The 21,666-nt window shown below is 48.1% G+C and overlaps 1 protein-coding gene across 1 annotated transcript in view; it reads right to left on the bottom strand.

Moving 5' to 3' along the window:
* Window positions 1–18,890, bottom strand: part of LOC135057128 (uncharacterized) — a 116,107-nt gene extending 97,217 nt beyond the window's left edge. The window contains exons 1-5 of the mRNA XM_063963024.1: window positions 18,816–18,890; window positions 18,601–18,698; window positions 5,050–5,659; window positions 832–3,647; window positions 403–478 (exon numbers count right to left, since the gene is read on the bottom strand). Of these exons, the coding sequence (XP_063819094.1) occupies window positions 403–478; window positions 832–3,647; window positions 5,050–5,659; window positions 18,601–18,698; window positions 18,816–18,858 (3,643 nt within the window). The 5' untranslated portion in view covers window positions 18,859–18,890. The remainder of the gene's footprint in view (window positions 1–402; window positions 479–831; window positions 3,648–5,049; window positions 5,660–18,600; window positions 18,699–18,815) is intronic.
* Window positions 18,891–21,666: the final 2,776 nt, after the last annotated feature.

Genomic DNA, 21,666 nt, shown 5'->3' on the forward strand with positions numbered 1-21,666 from the left:
GGCAACCCCCCCCAGTAAACCGTTCACCAGCCGCACTATTCACTCACCGACACCAAGTCACCCGGCCTCCGCAAGCAGCCAGGCGCCAAAGAGGAGGGGAAACTGGCTCCACCTCCTCTTTATATCATTCAGCCCGAGGCCAGCGTGTCAGTTGAAAGAAATCCCCCTTAGGGATTGGCTATTGAGCAGCGCGTCCCTGGGGACCCTCCCACTTTGTAAACTGGAGTCCCATGTCTTCATAAACGGGTAAAAAACGTGCCATAGCGCGTTTTTGCGATCACTGCAGCCATACTGACATAGGGGCCACTGCACCCCACAAATAATTACATATATGTCTGGGTCTGAATGCCCAGTGTAAGGCCACATGATAATGGCTCCTACAGTATCTGAGAGCCAGCTTACCTGGAGACACCCCTAAATTCTCCAAAGGCACTCTGGAGTAAGCAATCCATCCTAATGCTGACCCACCCATGCCTCTCTAAATACAATGCACATAATGGCAAGCTGCTCAATCAGATTGTGATGTCACTGAGGTGCTAAAAGGGAGGGGTAATTCTGTGTAAGAAAAAACAATGTGTTCCCTAATGCACACTGTATGTAATTATTTATGGGGTGGGTGTGGGGTAGACACTTTGGGAAGTAGGGGCGGCTAAACCAGAGAGCCAGAGGCTGCGCTACACACAGCCTTCCTATATCTCTGTGGAACTGGATGAAACCAACAGTCCATTGGCACTTCTGGAATATGCCAGAGGTGAAAGATGGGCAGTCCGGACCTGTCCAATACAATTAAGTGTTGCTACAACCCTGTTGTGTATCAGATCATAGTAATGCTTTACTCCTGTGTAATTTTTTATGTTTAGGTAGATACGCTTTGCGTGCAAAACGTTTCCCACACTCAGAGCATGGAAATGGTTTCTCACCTGTGTGACTTCTCTGATGTCTAGCAAGCTGTGATTTGAGTGGAAAACATTTCTCACACTCAGAGCATGGAAATGGTTTCTCACCTGTGTGACTTCTCTGATGTCTAGCAAGCTGTGATTTGCCTGAAAAACATTTCTCACACTCAGAGCATGGAAATGGTTTCTCACCTGTGTGACTTCTCTGATGTATAACAAGTTCTGATTTACACAGAAAACTTTTCCCACACTCAGAGCATGGAAATGGTTTCTCACCTGTGTGACTTCTCTGATGTTTAGCAAGCTGTGATTTGCGTGCAAAACGTTTCCCACACTCAGAGCATGGAAATGGTTTCTCACCTGTGTGACGTCTCTGATGTGCAACAAGATCTGATTTACACAGAAAACATTTCCCACACTCAGAACATGGAAATGGTCTCTCACCTGTGTGCCTTCTCTGATGTGCAACAAGATGTGATTTGCCTGAAAAACTTTTCTCACACTCAGAGCATGGAAATGGTTTCTCACCTGTGTGACTTCTCTGATGTATAACAAGTTCTGATTTACACAGAAAACTTTTCCCACACTCAGAGCATGGAAATGGTTTCTCACCTGTGTGACTTCTCTGATGTATAACAAGTTCTGATTTATACAGAAAACATTTCCCACACTCAGAACATGGAAATGGTCTCTCACCTGTGTGCCTTCTCTGATGTGCAACAAGATGTGATTTGCCTGAAAAACTTTTCTCACACTCAGAGCATGGAAATGGTTTCTCACCTGTGTGACTTCTCTGATGTATAACAAGTTCTGATTTACACAGAAAACTTTTCCCACACTCAGAGCATGGAAATGGTTTCTCACCTGTGTGACTTCTCTGATGTCTAGCAAGCAGTGATTTATACAGAAAACATTTCCCACACTCAGAGCATGGAAATGTATTCTCACCTGTGTGAATTCTCTGATGTCTAGCAAGCTGTGTTTTGAGTGGAAAACATTTCTCACACTCAGAACATGAAAATGGTCTCTCACCTGTGTGCCTTCTCTGATGTGCAACAAGTTCTGATTTATACAGAAAACATTTCCCACACTCAGAGCATGGAAATGGTCTCTCACCTGTGTGCCTTCTCTGATGTCTAGCAAGATGTGATTTGACTATAAAACTTTTCCCACACTCAGAGCATGGAAATGGTTTCGCACCTGTGTGACTTCTCTGATGTATAACAAGTTCTGATTTATACAGAAAACATTTCCCACACTCAGAGCATGTATTCTCACCTGTGTGACGTCTCTGATGTGTAGCAAGATGTGATTTGCGTCCAAAACTTTTCCCACACTCAGAGCATGGAAATGGTTTCTCACCTGTGTGACTTCTCTGATGTGCAACAAGATGTGATTTGCCTGAAAAACATTTCTCACACTCAGAGCATGGAAATGGTTTCTCACCTGTGTGACTTCTCTGATGTGCAACAAGTTCTGATTTACACAGAAAACATTTCCCACACTCAGAGCATGGAAATGGTTTCTCACCTGTGTGACTTCTCTGATGTATAACAAGTTCTGATTTATACAGAAAACATTTCCCACACTCAGAACATGAAAATGGTCTCTCACCTGTGTGCCTTCTCTGATGTGCAACAAGATGTGATTTGACTATAAAACATTTCCCACACTCAGAACATGGAAATGGTTTCTCACCTGTGTGACTTCTCTGATGTCTAACAAGTTCTGATTTACACAGAAAACATTTCCCACACTCAGAACATGGAAATGGTTTCTCACCTGTGTGACTTCTCTGATGTCTAGCAAGATGTGATTTGCGTGCAAAACTTTTCCCACACTCAGAGCATGGAAATGGTTTCTCACCTGTGTGACGTCTCTGATGTGCAACAAGATCTGATTTACACAGAAAACATTTCCCACACTCAGAACATGGAAATGGTCTCTCACCTGTGTGCCTTCTCTGATGTGCAACAAGATGTGATTTGCCTGAAAAACTTTTCTCACACTCAGAGCATGGAAATGGTTTCTCACCTGTGTGACTTCTCTGATGTATAACAAGTTCTGATTTACACAGAAAACTTTTCCCACACTCAGAGCATGGAAATGGTTTCTCACCTGTGTGACTTCTCTGATGTTTAGCAAGCTGTGATTTGCGTGCAAAACGTTTCCCACACTCAGAGCATGGAAATGGTTTCTCACCTGTGTGACGTCTCTGATGTGCAACAAGATCTGATTTACACAGAAAACATTTCCCACACTCAGAGCATGGAAATGGTTTCTCACCTGTGTGAATTCTCTGATGTCTAGCAAGCTGTGATTTGAGTGGAAAACATTTCTCACACTCAGAACATAGAAATGGTTTCTCACCTGTATGACTTTTCTGATGTAGAACAAGCTCTGGTTTGTGTGCAAAACTTTTCCAACACTCAGAACATGGAAATGGTCTCTCACCTGTATGACTTCTCTGATGTATAACAAGTTGTAATTTGCGTGCAAAACTCTTCCCACACTCAGAGCATGGAAATATTTTATCACATGTATGAGCTGCATGATGTGTAACAAAATCTGAGGTATTACATGAACAGTCATCTGGATTAGAGGGATCAGATGAAGTATCAGGTACTGGATGTATAGTTAGAGAAATGGGGATGTCTCCTGGAGAATCCTGTGTGGTGTTATCTTCTATTTTACTTTCTGCAGACAAGATGAGATCTCCCTCCAAGGAATTCCTGCTTGTGCCTCCATCTGCTGGAAATAATATAACTATTATAATACACAGTTCTATATACAGTGCACACATATTACTCTGCTCTACAGAGAATAACTAGAAAATCACATTATTCCCTGCCCCGGTGGAGCTAACAATCTATATTCCATATGACACACTAGGGTTCATATATGTCAGAAGCCAATTAAACTACCAGTATGATTTTTGCAGAGTTGTAGGAAACACATACAAACTCCACACAGATAGAACCTTGGTTGGGAACTGAACTCATCACTAATGCTGCGAGACAACACTGCTCACCACTACACCACCGTGTCACTATTATGAATAATGTTTAGTTGCTAAATTTCAACTTATTAGCTATGACCACATTATTACAATTATAAATGAACTAACATCAAGTAAGACTCTCGGAGAACAGATAAAATATTGTCTTCTGCTCCCACAATCACAGATGTCATAGCCCCAGCCACAGGGACATGCAGATGTCACATCACCAATGATTATCTCTCCCCCACGTAATACAGACTTTGCTATGTAACGTACACAGGCCAGCATTACAGAACAGGAAGCCTCTTCAGCTAGTGACATTGCTAAACACAATATCTATCCAGACTGCTCCCACACATACATACAGAACACTTGTGGGCTGAACTACCAACATCTGCTTCCACACTACACAAAGTGCTCCAGGTGGATATGTATGTTGCAACAGCAGCTTCTATATGGTCCTCTGGTCATCCCCAGATAGAATAGTCCCACCAGACTTATGCTAGTAAATTAAGCCAATAAGTCAATCATTATAGTGATGACCTAATTACTGTTGTATGAGATACACCAGAGAGTGTGGGGAGGAGACTGGTCAAGTCTCTGGGCTGGTTACACACACAGTGACATGATGTGAGGGGGAGAGCAGGAGTATAATAGGGGCTGATGGCTCCTGATGTATGAGATACACCAGAGAGTGTGGGGAGGAGACTGGTCAAGTCTCTGGGCTGGTTACACACACAGTGACATGATGTGAGGCGGAGAGCAGGAGTATAATAGGGGCTGATGGCTCCTGATGTATGAGATATACCAGATAGTGTGGGGAGGAGACTGGTCAGATTTCTGGGCTGGTAACACACAGTGACATGACGTGAGGTGGAGAGCAGGAGAACAATAGGGGATGATGGCTCCTGATGTATGAGATACACCAGAGAGTGTGGGGAGGATACTGGCCAGATCTCTGGGCAGGTAAGACAATGACATGATGTGAGGGAGAGAGCAGTATAATAGGGGCTGATGTTACCTGACTCCCACATTGAGCAGATACATTTCCCTCATTAGTCTGTACTGACAGAGGAGGGTGTAGGGGAAGAGACTTCTGTAGTGATGCAGCAAGGAGAATATGTGACTCTTTTCTGTAATAAAAATGATTACCTGTGGTGATATCTGTAGGCATTTCCTCTTCATTACACTTCTGATCTCTCCTCACATATGTCTCTTCTTCTCCCTCTATATCTTCTGCCTTCATACCAATCACATACGTCTCTTCTTCTCCCTCTATATCTTCTGCCTTCATATTCGTCATATACGTCTCTTCTTCTCCCTCTATATCTTCTGCCTTCATATCAATCATATACGTCTCTTTTCCCTCTATATCTTCTGCCTTCATATCAGTAACACACGTTTCTTCTCCCACTATATCTTCTGCCTTCATATCAGTCACATACGTCTCTTCTCCCTCTATATCTTCTGCCTTCATATCAGTCACATACGTCTCTTCTTCTCCCTCTGTATCTTCTGCCTTCATATCCGTCATATACGTCTCTTCTCCCTCTATATCTTCTGCCTTCATATCAGTCACATACATCTCTTCTTCTCCCTCTATATCTTCTGCCTTTATATCAGTCACATACGTCTCTTCTCCCTCTATATCTTCTGCCTTCATATCAGTCACATACGTCTCATCTTCTCCCTTCATATCCATCACATACGTCTCTTCTTCTCCCTCTGTATCTTCGGCCTTCATATCAGAAAGGTGCTCATCCTGAATAACAACAAAAATAAGATTTTACTCACCGGTAAATCTATTTCTCGCAGTCCTTAGTGGATGCTGGGGACTCCGTAAGGACCATGGGGAATAGACGGGCTCCGGAGGATACTGGGTACTCTAAGAAAGATTTAGTACTACTGGTGTGCACTGGCTCCTCCCTCTATGCCCCTCCTCCAGACCTCAGTTAAGGAAACTGTGCCCGGAAGAGCTGACATTACAAGGAAAGGATTTTGGAATCCAGGGTAAGACTCATACCAGCCACATCAATCACACCGTATAACTTGTGATAAACTTACCCAGTTAACAGTATGAACAAACAACAGAGCATCAACCAATGGATGCCAACATAACATAACCCTTCATTAAGCAATAACTATATACAAGTATTGCAGAAAGACCGCACTTGGGACGGGCGCCCAGCATCCACTACGGACTACGAGAAATAAATTTACCGGTGAGTAAAATCTTATTTTCTCTAACGTCCTAGTGGATGTTGGGTACTCCGTAAGGACCATGGGGATTATACCAAAGCTCCCAAACGGGAGGGAGAGTGCGGATGACTCTGCAGCACCGAATGGGTAAACACAAGGTCTTCCTCAGCCAGGGTATCAAACTTGTAGAATTTTGCAAATGTATTTGAACCCGACCAAGTAGCAGCTCGGCAAAGCTGTAATGCCGAGACCCCTCGGGCAGCCACCCAAGAAGAGCCCACCTTCCTTGTGGAATGGGCTTTCACTGATTTTGGATGCGGCAATCCAGCCGCAGAATGAGCCTGCTGAATCGGGTTACAGATCCAGCGAGCAATAGTTTGCTTTGAAGCAGGAGCACCCAGCTTGTTGGATGCATACAGGATAAACAGCGAGTCAGTCTTCCTGACCCCAGCCGTTCTGGTTACATAAATCTTCAAAGCCCGGAAAACGTCAAGCAACTTGGAATCCTCCAAGTCACGAGTAGCCGCAGGCACCACAATAGGTTGGTTCAAATGAAAGATGACACCACCTTTGGTAGAAATTGCGGACGAGTCCGCAATTCTGCCCTGTCCATATGGAAAACCAGATAGGGGCTTTTACATGACAAATCCGCCAATTCTGACACACGCCTAGCCGAAGCTAAGGCCAACAACATGACCACTTTCCACGTGAGATACTTTAGCTCCACGGTCTTAAGTGGCTCAAACCAGTGGGATTTCAGGAAACCCAACACCACGTTAAGATCCCAAGGTGCCACTGGTGGCACAAAAGGAGGCTGAATATGCAGCACTCCCTTAACAAACGTCTGAACCTCAGGCAGTGAAGCCAGTTCTTTTTGAAAGAAAATGGATAGGGTCGAAATCTGGACCTTTATGGACCCTAATTTTAGGCCCATAGTCACTCCTGACTGTAGGAAGTGCAGGAATCGACCCAGCTGGAATTCCTCTGTAGGGGCCTTCCTGGCCTCACACCAAGCAACATATATTCGCCATATACGGAGATAATGCTTTGCTGTCACGTCCTTCCTAGCCTTTATCAGCGTAGGAATAACTTCATCCGGAATGCCTTTTTCCGCTAGGATCCGGCGTTCAACCGCCATACCGTCAAACGCAGCCGCGGTAAGTCTTGGAATAGACAGGGCCCTTGTTGCAACAGGTCCTGTCTGAGAGGCAGAGGCCATGGGTCCTCTGTGAGCATTTCTTGCAGTTCCGGGTACCAAGTCCTTCTTGGCCAATCCGGAACAATGAGTATTGTTCTCACTCCTCTTTTTCTTATAATTCTCAGCACCTTTGGTATGAGAGGAAGAGGAGGAAACACATAGAACGACTGGAACAACCATGGTGTTACTAGTGCGTCCACAGCTATCGCCTGAGGGTCCCTTGACCTGGCGCAATACCGTTTTAGATTTTTGTTGAGGCGGGACGCCATCATGTCCACCTGTGGCAGGTCCCATCGATTTGCAATCAGCGTGAAGACTTCTTGATGAAGTCCCCACTCTCCCGGGTGGAGGTCGTGCCTGCTGAAGAAGTCTGCTTCCCAGTTGTCCACTCCCGGAATGAACACTGCTGAAAGTGCTTGTACGTGATTCTCCGCCCAACGTAGAATGCTGGTGGCTTCTGCCATTGCCACCCTGCTTCTTGTGCCACCCTGGCGGTTTACATGGGCCACTGCAGTGATGTTGTCTGACTGAATCAACACTGGTTGGTTTCGAAGCAGATGCTCCGCTTGACTCAGGGCGTTGTATATGGCCCTTAGTTCCAGGATATTTATGTGCACACAAGTCTCCTGACTTGACCAAAGCCCTTGGAAGTTTCTTCCCTGAGTGACTGCCCCCCATCCTCGGAGGCTTGCATCCGTGGTCACCAGGACCCAGTCCTGTATGCCGAACCTGCGGCCCTCGAGGAGGTGAACACCTTGCAGCCACCACAGAAGAGACACCCTGGCCCTGGGGGACAGGGTGATCAGCCGATGCAGCTGAAGATGCGATCCGGAACACTTGTCTAACAGATCCCACTGAAAGATCCTCGCATGGAACCTGCCGAAGGGAATGGCTTCGTATGACGCCACCCTCTTTCCCAGAACTCGCGTGCAGTGATGCACCGATACCTGTTTTGGTTTTAGGAGGTCTCTGACCAGAGTCACGAGCTCCTGTCCTTCAGGAGAAACACCTTCTTCTGGTTTGTGTCCAGAATCATGCCCAGAAAGGGCAGACGCGTCGTAGGAATCAGCTGCGACTTTGGAATATTCAGAATCCAGCCGTACTGTCGCAACACTTCCTGAGAGTGTGATACGCTGAACAGCAACTGCTCCCTGGACTTCACCTTTATGAGGAGATCGTCCAAGTATGGGATAATTGTAACTCCTTGCTTCCGAAGGAGCACCATTATTTCCGCCATCACCTTGGTAAATATTCTCGGTGCCGTGGACAGGCCAAACAGCAACGTCTGGAATTGGTAATGACAGTCCTGTACCACAAACCTGAGGTACTCCTGATGAGGTGGATAAATGGGGACATGCAAGTAAGCATCCTTGATGTCCAGAGACACCATAAACTCCCCTTCTTCCAGGCTTGCAATGACCGCTCTGAGCGATTCCATTTTGAACTTGAATTTCTTCAGATAAATGTTCAGGGATTTTAAATTCAAAATGAGTCTGACCGAACCGTCCGGTTTCGGTACCACAAAAATAGTGGAATAGTAACCCCTTCCCTGTTGAAGGAGGGGTTACTATTCCGCTGGAGATATAGCTTGTGAATTGCCGCCAAAACACTACCTCCCACTCCATGGGGGAAGCTGGCAAGGCCGATTTTAGGAACGGTGAGGGGGCGTCACTTCGAATTCCAGCTTGTATCCCTGAGACACAATTTGTATAGCCCAAGGATCCACCTGTGAGCGAACCCACTGGTGGCTGAAATTTCGGAGATGCGCCCCCACCGCTCCTGGCCCGCCTGTGGAGCCCCAGCATCATGCAGTGGATTTAGTGGAAGCCGGGGAGGACTTTTGTTCCTGGGAACTAGCTGCATGGTGCAGATTTTTTCCTCTACCCCTGCCTCTGGCAAGAAAGGATGCACCTCTGACTCTCTTGCTTTTTTGTGAACGAACGGACTGCATTTGGTAATATGGTGCTTTCTTTGGCTGTGAGGGAATATATGGCAAGAAATTTGACTTACGAGCCGTAGCTGTGGAAACTAGGTCCGAGACACCGTCCCCAAACAATTCCTCACCCTTATAAGGTAAAACCTCCATGTGTTTTTTAGAGTCGGCATCACCTGTCCATTGCCGAGTCCATAGGACCCTTCTGGCAGAAATCGACATTGCGTTTATTCTAGAGCCCAGCAGGCAAATGTCCCTCTGGGCATCCCGCATATATAGAACAGCGCCTTTGATATGCCCCAGGGTCAGTAAAATAGTCTCCCTGTCCAGGGTATCCAGTTCCTCAGACAGAGTATCTGTCCATGCTGCTACAGCACTACATATCCAGGCCGAAGCAATTGCTGGCCTCTGTATGGTACCTGAATGTGTATAAACAGACTTCAGGATACCTTCCTGCTTCCTATCTGCAGGATCCTTTAGGGCGGCTGTATCCTGATACGGCAGGGCCACCTTCTTAGATAAGCGTGTCAACGCTTTGTCTGCCCTAGGGGAGAATTCCCAGCGTGACCTATCCGTTGGCAGGAAAGGATACGCCATCAGTAATCTCTTGGAAATTATTACTTTCCTATCGGGGGAATCCCACGCTTTTTCACATAATTCATTTAATTCATGTGAAGGGGGAAAAGTCACTTCTTGCTTTTTTTCCCCATACATATAAACCCTCTTGTCAGGGACAGGGTTATCCTCTGATATGTGTAATACATCCTTCACTGCTATAATCATGTAGCGGATGGCTTTAGTCATTTTTGGCTGCAACTTTGCATCATCGTCATCGACACTGGAGTCAGAATCCGTGTCGACATCTGTGTCAACCATCTGGGATAGTGGGCGCTTTTGAGACCCTGACGGCCTCTGAGCTGCAGGATCAGACCTGGGTTGAGACCCTGACTGTCCCAAGGCTTCAGCTTTATCCAACCTTTTATGCACGGAGCTTACATTATCATTTATTACCTTCCACATATCCATCCAATCAGGTGTCGGCGCCGTTGGCGGCGACACCACATTCATTTGCACTTGTTCTGCCTCCACGTATCCTTCCTCGTCAAACATGTCGACACCAACGTACCGACACACCGCACACACACACAGGGAATGCTCTGAGGACAGGACCCCACCAGGCCTTTTGGGGAGACAGAGAGAGAGTATGCCAGCACACACCCCAGCGCTATATAACCCAGGGATTACACACTAACTTAGTGTTTACCCAGTAGCTGCTGTTTATGATAATTTGCACCTAAATTTATGTTCCCCCCCTCTCTTTTTTACCCTTTTTCTACCTTGATACTGCAGGGGAGAGCCTGGGGAGCTTCCTCTCAGTGGAGCTGTGGAGAGAAAATGGCGCTGGTGTGCTGAGGAAGAAGGGCCCGCCCCCTCAGCGGCAGCCTTCTGTCCCGCTTCTATGTACAAATAATGGCGGGGGCTCGTACATATATACAGTGCCCAGCTGTATATATGTGTCTTTTTGCCAAGAGGTATCCTAATTGCTGCCCACGGCGCCCCCCCCCTGCACCCTACAGTGACCGGAGTGTGTGGGTGTAATGTGGGAGCAATGGCACACAGCTGCAGTGCTGTCCGCTACCTCATGTGAAGACAGGAGTCTTCTGCCGCCGATTTCGATGTCTTCTTGCTTCTGCCGGCTTCTGTCTTCTGGCTCTGCGAGGGGGACGGCGGCGCGGCTCCGGGAACGGACGACCAAGGTTAAGATCTTGTGTTCGAACCCTCTGGAGCTAATGGTGTCCAGTAGCCTAAGAAGCGCAACCTAGCCGCAGTTAGTAGGTTTGCTTCTCTCCCCCCAGTCCCACATAGCAGAGAGTCTGTTGCCAGCAGAAGCTCTCTGAAAATAAAAAACCTAACTAAAATACTTTCTTAATAGCAAGCTCAAGCGAGCCCACTAAAAGCACCCAGCTCTAGCCGGGCACAGATTCTAACTGAGGTCTGGAGGAGGGGCATAGAGGGAGGAGCCAGTGCACACCAGTACTACTAAATCTTTCTTAGAGTGCCCAGTCTCCTGCGGAGCCTGTCTATTCCCCATGGTCCTTACGGAGTCCCCAGCATCCACTAGGACGTTAGAGAAATAACACTTTAGTAATGTCTGATTACTTTAAGACTGAACAACAGAATATCACTGTATAAGACACACAGCTTCTCTACAGATCATATAGGGATAGTGTAGCCGGAGATCCCGTCAGCCACAGGGACAATGGCGTCAGCGGCACTGAAGGGGTTATTCCTCAGTGTCCGGCGCCATTTTACAGAGACAATGAGCACTAGGCGCCCCATTCAAATGTACTAACGGCGTCGGGCGCAGCCTGTTTAAAGATGTGTCTATGTTATATCACTGCGCTGTGCGCAGTTGGAGAGTTATACACTGCACGTTTTATAATGTATTTGTATCCAAGATGCTCTTAGTAACTACAGGATAAGTCATAGCACACTCTCACATAGGAAGTCATATGCTCCGTAACCTCCTAGTGTGATCAGATCTTTTGATGTGTTGGTCAGGGCACCGCAGGTAATGTGCTTGGGTTCTGCAGTTCCTGTGAGAAGGTGTAAGAGTGAAATGACCAATGCTTTGGTTACAGCACTTCCTGTGAAATGACCCCTAGGTGTTCTTTTGGTGTCTCTATGCTATTGGGGAAATCAGTTTGTTTTCAATGATTTCCTGTATATTCACTCCAGATACATGAATGGCAGGGGAAACAATTTCTATACTTTGTATAACTTGTTTTCCTGTACCATTTGTTACAACTACAGACACTGCTGTAGAAACTATAGAATCTGTGTGATCAAAGGAGACTTGTAAATTACCAGGAAGGAGGAAATTGCTTTATGCATTTATATCCTTTTAAAAATAAGAATTTACTCACCGGTAATTCTATTTCTCGTAGTCCGTAGTGGATGCTGGGGACTCCGTAAGGACCATGGGGAATAGACAGGCTCCGCAGGAGACTGGGCACTCTAAGAAAGATTTAGGACTACCTGGTGTGCACTGGCTCCTCCCACTATGACCCTCCTCCAGACCTCAGTTAGGACACTGTGCCCGGAAGAGCTGACACAATAAGGAAGGATTTTTGAATCCCGGGTAAGACTCATACCAGCAACACCAATCACACCATATAACTCGTGATAGGAACCCCGGTTAACAGTATGATAACAAATGGAGCCTCTGAAGAGATGGCTCCCAACAAAACCCGATTTTTGTAACAATAACTATGTACAGGTATTGCAGACAAACCGCACTTGGGATGGGCGCCCAGCATCCACTACGGACTACGAGAAATAGAATTACCGGTGAGTAAATTCTTATTTTCTCTAACGTCCTAGTGGATGCTGGGGACTCCGTAAGGACCATAGGGATTATACCAAAGCTCCCAAACGGGCGGGAGAGTGCGGATGACTCTGCAGCACCGAATGAGAGAACTCCAGGTCCTCCTCAGCCAGGGTATCAAATTTATAGAATTTTGCAAATGTATTTGCCCCTGACCAAGTAGCAGCTTGGCAAAGTTGTAAAGCCGAGACCCCTCGGGCAGCCGCCCAAGATGAGCCCACCTTCCTCGTGGAATGGGCTTTTACTGATTTAGGCTGCGGTAATCCTACCGCAGAATGCGCCAGCTGAATAGTGCTACAAATCCAGCGCGCGATAGTCTGCTTAGAAGCAGGAGCACCCAGCTTGTTGGGTGCATACAGGATAAACAGCGAGTCAGTCTTCCTGACTCCAGCCGTCCTGGAAACATATATTTTCAGGGCCCTGACCACGTCCAAAAACTTGGAATCCTCCAAGTCCCTAGTAGCCGCAGGCACCACAATAGGTTGGTTCAAGTGAAAAGCTGATACCACCTTCGAGAGAAACTGAGGACGTGTCCTCAATTCTGCCCTATCCATATGGAAAATCAGATAGGGGCTTTTACAGGACAAAGCCGCCAGTTCTGACACACGTCTGGCCGAAGCCAGAGCCAACAACATCACCACTTTCCACGAGAGATATTTTAAATCCACAGTCTTAAGTGGCTCAAACCAATGTGATTTTAGAAATTCCAAGACCACATTGAGATCCCAAGGTGCCACTGGGGGCACAAAAGGAGGCTGAACATGCAGAACTCCCTTGACAAAAGTCTGAACTTCAGGCAGTGAAGCCAGTTCTCTTTGGAAGAAAATTGACAGGGCTGAGATCTGGACTTTAATGGACCCCAATTTGAGGCCCAAAGTCACACCTGCTTGCAGGAAATGTAGGAATCGACCCAGTTGAAATTCCTCCGTTGGGGCCTTCTTGGCCTCACACCAAGCAACATACTTCCGCCAAATGTGGTGACATCCTTCCTTGCCTTGATCAGGGTAGGGATGACTTCCTCCGGAATGCCTTTTTCCTTTAGGATCCGGCGTTCAACCGCCATGCCGTCAAACGCAGCCGTGGTAAGTCTTGGAACAGACAGGGTCCCTGCTGCAGCAGGTCTTGTCTGAGCGGCAGAGGCCATGGGTCCTCTGCAAGCATCTCTTGAAGTTCCAGGTACCAAGCTCTTCTTGGCCAATCCGGAGCCACGAGAATAGTTCTCACTCCTCGCCTTCTTATTATTCTCAATACCTTGGGTATGAGAGGTAGAGGAGGAAAAACATAAACCGACTGGTACACCCACGGTGTCACTAGAGCGTCCACAGCGACCGCCTGAGGGTCCCTTGACCTGGCGCAATACCTTTTTAGCTTTTTGTTGAGGCGGGACGCCATCATGTGGTTTTTCCCAATGGTTTACCAGCATCTGGAAGACTTCTGGATGAAGTCCCCATTCTCCCGGGTGGAGGTCGTGCCTGCTGAGGAAGTCTGCTTCCCAGTTGTCCACTCCCAGAATGAACACTGCTGTTCATTCCGGGAGTGGATGAACAGCACATGATTCTCTGCCCATTGGAGAATTCTTGTGGCTTCTGCCATTGGCCTCCTGCTTCTTGTGCCGCCCTGTCTGTTTACATGGGCGACCGCAGTGATGTTGTCTGACTGGATCAGCACCGACCGGTTCTGAAGCAGGGGTCTTGCTTGAGTTAGGGCACTGTAAATGGCCCTTAGCTCCAGAATATTTATGTGCAGCGATATCTCCTGAGCTGACCACAGCCCCTGGAAATTTCTGCCCTGTGTGACTGCCCCCCAGCCCCGAAGGCTGGCATCCGTGGTCACCAGGACCCCGTCCTGTATTCCGAATCTGCGGCCCTCTAGTAGATGAGCCCTCTGCAGCCACCATAGCAGTGACACCCTGGTCCTTGCCGACAGGGTTATCCGCTGTTGCATCTGGAGATGGGACCCGGACCATTTGTCCAACAGGTCGCACTGGAACGTCATTGCGTGGAACCTTCCGAATGGAATTGCTTCGTATGAAGCTACCATTTTTCCCAGGACTCGTGTGCATTGATGTACCGACACTTTTCCTGGTTTTAGGATGTCTCTGACCAGAGATGACAAATCCTCTGCTTTTTCCACTGGAAGAAACACTCTTTTCTGGTCTGTGTCCAGAATCATTCGCAGGAACAGAAGACGTGTCGTCGGAACCAGCTGCGACTTTGTAGCTGTTGTAGCACTTCCTGAGAAAGTGCTACCCCCACTACCAACTGTTTCTTGGACCTCGCCTTTATCAGGAGATCGTCCAAGTACGGGATAATTGAAACACCTTTCTTGCGAAGGAGTATCATCATTTCGGCCATTACCTTGGTAAAGACCCTCGGCGCCGTGGATAACCCAAACGGCAGCGTCTGGAACGGATAGTGACAGTCCTGTACCACAAATCTGAGGTACTCCTGGTGAGGAGGGTAAATGGGGACATGAAGATACGCATCTTTGATGTCCAGGGAGACCATGTAGTCCCCCTCCTCTAGGCTCGCAATAACCGCTCTGAGCAATTTCATCTTGAACTTGAACCTTTTGATATAAGTGTTCAAGGATTTTAGATTTAAGATGGGTCTCACCGAACCATCCGGTTTCGGTACCACAAACTGTGTGGAATAGTAACCCTTTCCTTGTTGAAGAAGGGGTACCTTGACAATCACGTGCTGTGAATACAGTTTCTGAATAGCCACCAACACTGCCTCCCTGGCAGAGGGAGTTGCCGGTAAGGCAGACTTTAGGAAACGGCGGGGGGGAGACGTCTCGAATTCCAGCCTGTACCCCTGAAGTACTACTTGAAGGACCCAGGGATCCACCTGTGAGAGAACCCACTGTGCGCTGAAATTTCTGAGACGGGCCCCCACCGTGCCCGGGTCCACCTGAGCAGCCCCAGCGTCATGCTGTGGACTTATCGGACGCAGGGGAGGACTTCTGCTCCTGAGAACTAGCTGTGTGTTGCAGCTTTTTTCCTCTACCTCTGCCTCTCGGCAGAAAGGAGGAGCTTCTAGCCCTCTTGTGTTTCTGGGGTCGAAAGGACTGTACCTGATAATACAGTGCTTTCTTTTGCTGTGGCGCAGTCTGTGGCAAAAAGGTCGATTTCCCAGCCGTAGCTGTGGACACTAGGTCCGAAAGACCATCCCCAAACAGTTCCACCCCTTTATAGGGTAAAACTTCCTTGTGCCGCTTTGAGTCGGCATCACCGGACCATTGCCGAGTCCATAACCCCCGTCTGGCGGCAATGGACATAGCGCTTACTCGTGATGTCAGCCGGCAAATATCCCACTGTGCATCACGTATGTATAAGACTGCGTCTTTTATATGTTCAAGCGTCAGCAAAATATTGTCCCTATCCATGGTATCAATATTATCCAGAAGGGAATCTGACCACGCAGCAGCAGCACTGCACATCCAAGCTGATGCAATCGCTGGTCGCAATATAATGCCTGAGTGTGTGTATATAGCCTTTAGGGTATTCTCCTGCTTTGTATCAGCAGGTTCCTTCAGGGCGGCCGTATCCGGAGACGGTAGTGCCACCTTCTTTGACAAGCGTGTCAGCGCCTTGTCTACCCTAGGGGGTGTTTCCCAACGTGACCTATCCTCTAGCGGGAAAGGGTACGCTGCCAATAATCGTTTTGAAATTATCAATTTCTTATCAGGGGAAGTCCACGCTTCCTCACACACCTCATTTAATTCCTCAGATGCAGGAAAAACTACAGGTAGTTTTTTCTCACCGAACATAATACCCTTTTTTGTGATACCTGGGGTATTATCAGAAATGTGTAAAACATTTTTCATTGCCTCAATCATGTAACGGGTGGACCTATTGGAGGGTACACTAGTTTCATCACCGTCGACACTGGAGTCAGTATCCGTGTCGACGTCTGTATCTGTCACCTGAGGTAGCGGGCGTTTTAAGGCCCCTGATGACATTTGAGACGCTGGAACAGGCACAAGCTGTGCAGCCGGCTGTCCTATGTCGTCAAACCTTTTGTGTAAGGAGTTGACACTTTCACGCAATTCCTTCCATAAGTCCAACCACACCGGTGTCGACCCCTCAGGGGTGACAGCACATTCACAGGCATTTGCTCCGCCTCCACACCATTTTCCTCCTCATACATGTCGACATAGCAGTACCAACACACAGCAGACACACAGGGAATGCTCTTACAGAGGACAGGACCCCACAAAGCCCATTGGGGAGACAGAGGGAGAGTATGCCAGCACACACCAGAGCGCTATATATCACAGGGATATCACCTATAAAAGTGTTTTCCCCTTATAGCTGCATATATACTTATACTGCGCCTAATTTGTGCCCCCCCTCTCTTTTTTACCCTTTTCTGTAGTGCAGGACTGCAGGGGAGAGCCAGGGAGCTTCCTTCCACCGGAGCTGTGAGGGAAAAATGGCGCCAGTGTGCTGAGAAAGAAGGCCCCGCCCCTTTTTCGGCGGGCTTTCTCCCGCTATTTTAATGTATCTGGCAGGAGTTAATATACACCTATATAGCCCCTGGGGATATATGGTGTTAATTTGCCAGCCAAGGTGTAAATATTGCTGCTCAGGGCGCCCCCCCAGCGCCCTGCACCCATCAGTGACCGCAGTGTGTGGTGTGCATGAGGAGCAATGGCGCACAGCTGCAGTGCTGTGCGCTACCTTGGAGAAGACAGAAGTCTTCAGCCGCCGAGTTTCTGGACCTCTTCTTGCTTCTGGCTCTGTAAGGGGGACGGCGGCGCGGCTCCGGGAACGGACGATGAGATCGGTGCCTGTGTTCGAACCCTCTGGAGCTAATGGTGTCCAGTAGCCTAAGAAGCCCAAGCTACCACCACTTAGGTAGGTTCGCTTCTTCTCCCCTTAGTCCCTCGATGCAGTGAGCCTGTTGCCAGCAGGTCTCACTGAAAATAAAAAACCTAAACTATACTTTCTTCTAGAACAGGCCTGGCCAACCTGTGGCTCTCCAGATGTTGTGAAACTACACATCCCAGCATGCCCTGCCACGGTTTTAGCATTCCTTAATAGCAAAACTGTGGCAAAGCATGATGGGACTTGTAGTTTTACAACAGCTGGAGAGCCACAGGTTGGCCAGGCCTGTTCTAGAAGCTCAGGAGAACCCCTAGTGTGCATCCAGCTCAGCCGGGCACAGAAATCTAACTGAGGCTTGGAGGAGGGTCATAGGGGGATGAGACAGTGCACACCAGGTAGTCCTAAATCTTTCTTAGAGTGCCCAGTCTCCTGCGGAGACCGTCTATTCCCCATGGTCCTTACGGAGTCCCCAGCATCCACTAGGACGTTAGAGAAATGTAATTTATTTATTTATATTTTGTAAGATATCGTGATTGGGTGGAAAAGACTCAGGGTGGGACTACCCCATGAGATTCAGAGTGGTTTTACTGTATAAAAAGGTTCCTGCGAGCCTCAGGGGGATATACACCATCTTCTGTCTGCTGTGAACATCTGCTGTATTGCTGCTGCCCCTAGAATTAGGGAAGAGTTCTTTTTAGAACTATTTGAGCGAATAAACATATTTTGCCTCAAGACGACGCTTCATCTTCTGACCTGCAGGGTTATGTCAAACATAGTCCCGTTATTCGGCTGTTTTGGGTACACCCAGCGTCTCCAAGCTCCGCCTTACGCCAGCTACCATTCCGTGCTTGGGCAAGCGATTAGTGGGGATCAGTCAACGCCACACAGGTGTGGTAAGACAGCGTGTCGACGCATACACAGCAGAAATATGGTTCCAGACACCACAGGAAGGAGTCTGGTGGTAGCAGCATAGTACCCGCCCACTGCGCAGTGGGTGGAGTCAGTAACAGGCGGTTACTGGCGGTAAGCGGGAATCCCCTAATTGGCCAGATCCCTTGTGACCTGGACCCCATTCTGTGATGGCGGAACTGTCGCAGGTGTCCGGTCACAGATAGTCACTTTGGTATATTGGTGAGACCCTAAATCCCACCTACCTGATCCTCCTGTGGGATCCTGTGATTCTCCTCTGTACAGTCCTGGGAATACAGAGGACGGGGACATCTCTCTGGGGTATCTCTGTTACTGGGACCATCTGTAGGAGACACACAGTGACTGAGTACAGTGTATATATGTGATTATCAGATGATGTGTGTATATAGGGGCCCCCATACCTGCTCTCCCTGTACAATACATAGCAGTCTCCTCTTACCCAGTGATGTGAGGGGCCGGTGATTCTCCATCATCACGTCCATGTACAGACCCCTGTGTTCCTCTATATACTCCCCTTCCTACATGGAGAGATAGACAGTGACATCCTGACACCTTATATGCACCTGACACACACAATGATACACACTATAGAAAAAGAACATCCTCACAGATTATCCTGACATTCTCTTAGTGTTATGTTAGTCAATGTGAATTTAAGGAGACGCTACCTACTACCACAGTTTATACACAAAGAGCAGAAATCTGCAGCTGCATGGGCGCCGGTCTCATCTCATATATAAAACACAAGCTTATATTAAAAAGTAATTAAAATACCGTATATACTCGAGTATAAGTCAATATAAGCCGAGGCACCTAATTTTACCACAAAAACCTGGGAAAACTCATTGACTCGAGTATAAGCCTAGGGTGGGAAATGCAGCTCTAGCCGTACACAGCCCTCAGTGCCAGATATGCCCTCATGCTGCCAGATATGCCCCACAGTGCCAGATATGCCCTCATGCTGCCAGATATGCCCCACAGTGCCAGATGTGCCCTCATGCTGCCAGATAAGCCCCACTGTGCCAGATATGCCCTCATGCTGCCAGATATGCCCCACAGTGCCAGATATGCCCTCATGCTGCCAGATATGTCCCACAGTGCCAGATATGCCCTCATGCTGCCAGATATGCCCTCATGCTGCCAGATATGACCCACAGTGCCAGATATGCCCTCATGCTGCCAGATATGCCCTCATGCTGCCAGATATGCCCCACAGTGCCAGATATGCCCTACAGTGCCAGATGTGCCCTCATGCTGCCAGATATGCCCTCATGCTGCCAGATATGCCCTCATGCTGCCAGATGTGCCCTCATGCTGCCAGATGTGCCCTCATGCTGCCAGATGTGCCCTCATGCTGCCAGATATGTCCTCATGCTGCCAGATATGCCCCACTGTGCCAGATGTGCCCTCATGCTGCCAGATGTGCCCCACTGTGCCAGATGTGCTCTCATGCTGCCAGATATGCCCCACAGTGCCAGGAAGGGTACTTACCCTCCATCGCTCCCACGTTGTCTTCTGAAGGAGGGACACGGAGGGCACAGCGCGCGGCTCTCCTGTGTCCCTCCTGTGTCCCTCCTGCGTCGTGTATGTGTTAAATGAAGTGCCGGTTCGTGAGCCAATCAGAGCTCACGAAAGGGCAGTTCATTTAACACACACACGCGCTGCCGGAGACGGAGACGCAGGAGGGACACAGGAGAGCCGCGCGCTGTGCCCTCCGTGTCCCTCCTTCCACTGACTCAGGTATAAGCCGAGGGGGCTTTTTCAGCACAAAAAAACGTGCTGAAAAAGTCGGCTTATACTCGAGTATATACGGTAATAGAAATCCTCACAAAACAGCCCATAAATAACAAAAGCAGAGGTTATGGTAGACTTACCTAGATAACCCTCTTTCTCTGAAGTCCACAGGATCTACCTTGGGATATATAGTAGCGACAGCGGAACAGGCACCAAACAGCTAAGCTTTTCAGACTCCCAGGATGCTATGGGCCAGCCCCCTATATTCCCGCCTCCTGGCTCAGGCAATTCAGTTTGTTTCAAAGCTCAAGGCAGGAGCAGTTCAAGAGGGAGACCTATTACTGAGAAGAACATACACACTTCTATACCAAAGGACAGGAAGGGGTTAGTAAGTGTACAGATTCTCAAATCAGGTGCCTCAGGGTGGGATCCCTGTGAACACTGTGGACTTCAGAGAAAGAGGGTTATCTAGGTAGTGTTCCATTCTAGCACCCTGCACCTTTCAAAACACGTGCAGTTCCTCTTTCCTGCCTGGAGTGTCGCTCTCTGCTCTGGTGCTTCTCAGAACACTCTGCTCTGCATTTTAGTGCTGAGATACAGAGCAGAGTGTTCTGAGAAGCGCCAGAGCAGAGTGACACCCCAGGCAGGAAAGAGGAACTGCACAAGTTTTTAAAGGTGCAGGGTGCTAGAATGAACACTGATCTAGGTAAGTCTACCATAACCTCTGCTTTCTCTATCTGGGTCCACAGTGATCTACAGGATCTACCTTGGGACATCCCAAAGTAGCTACTAGTGGAGGAGATGCTCCTGATTGCAAATAATTCTTCACCCAAATACAGCATCCTGAGAGGCAAATGTGTCAAAGGCATGTCTAATGAATGTGTTAATGGATGACCATGTGGCTGCCTTACAAATTTGATCAGCTGAGGCGACATGGTAGGCTGTCCAAGAAGGTCCTACCTTATGAGTAAAGTGGCCAGACACATTGGGCCTAATTCAGATCTGATCGCTGCTGTGCGTTTTCGAAGCACTGGGTGGGCGCCCAGCATACTCTACGGACCACGAGAGGATTAAACGGTAGGTAATTAAAATCCTATATTCTCTTACATCCTAGAGGATGCTGGGGTCCATTTTAGTACTATGGGGATGTACCAAAGCTCCAAGTATGGGAGGGAGAGTGCTGAGACTTCTGCAGATCAGACTGACCAAACATCAGGTCCTCAAAGGCCAAAGTATCGAACTTGTAGAACTTAGCAAACGTGTTTAACCCTGACCAAATAGCTGCTCGGCAAAGCTGTAAGCCGAGACACCCCGGGCAGCCGCCCAGGAGGAATCCGCCTTACGAGTAGAGTGCGCCTTAACAGATTTTGTACACGGCAATCCTGCCGTAGAATTAGCATGCTGGATAGTGAACCTGATCCAGTGAGAAATCGTCTGCTTAGAAGCATGACACCCAACCTTGTTGGGATCATAAAGGACAAAGAGAGAGTCCGATTTCCTGTGACGAGAAGTCCTCTTCACATAAATCTTCAAAGCCCTCACAACATCCAAGGACT

This window comes from Pseudophryne corroboree, chromosome 3 (genome assembly GCF_028390025.1).
Source record: "Pseudophryne corroboree isolate aPseCor3 chromosome 3, aPseCor3.hap2, whole genome shotgun sequence".
Taxonomy (NCBI): Eukaryota; Metazoa; Chordata; class Amphibia; order Anura; family Myobatrachidae; genus Pseudophryne; species Pseudophryne corroboree.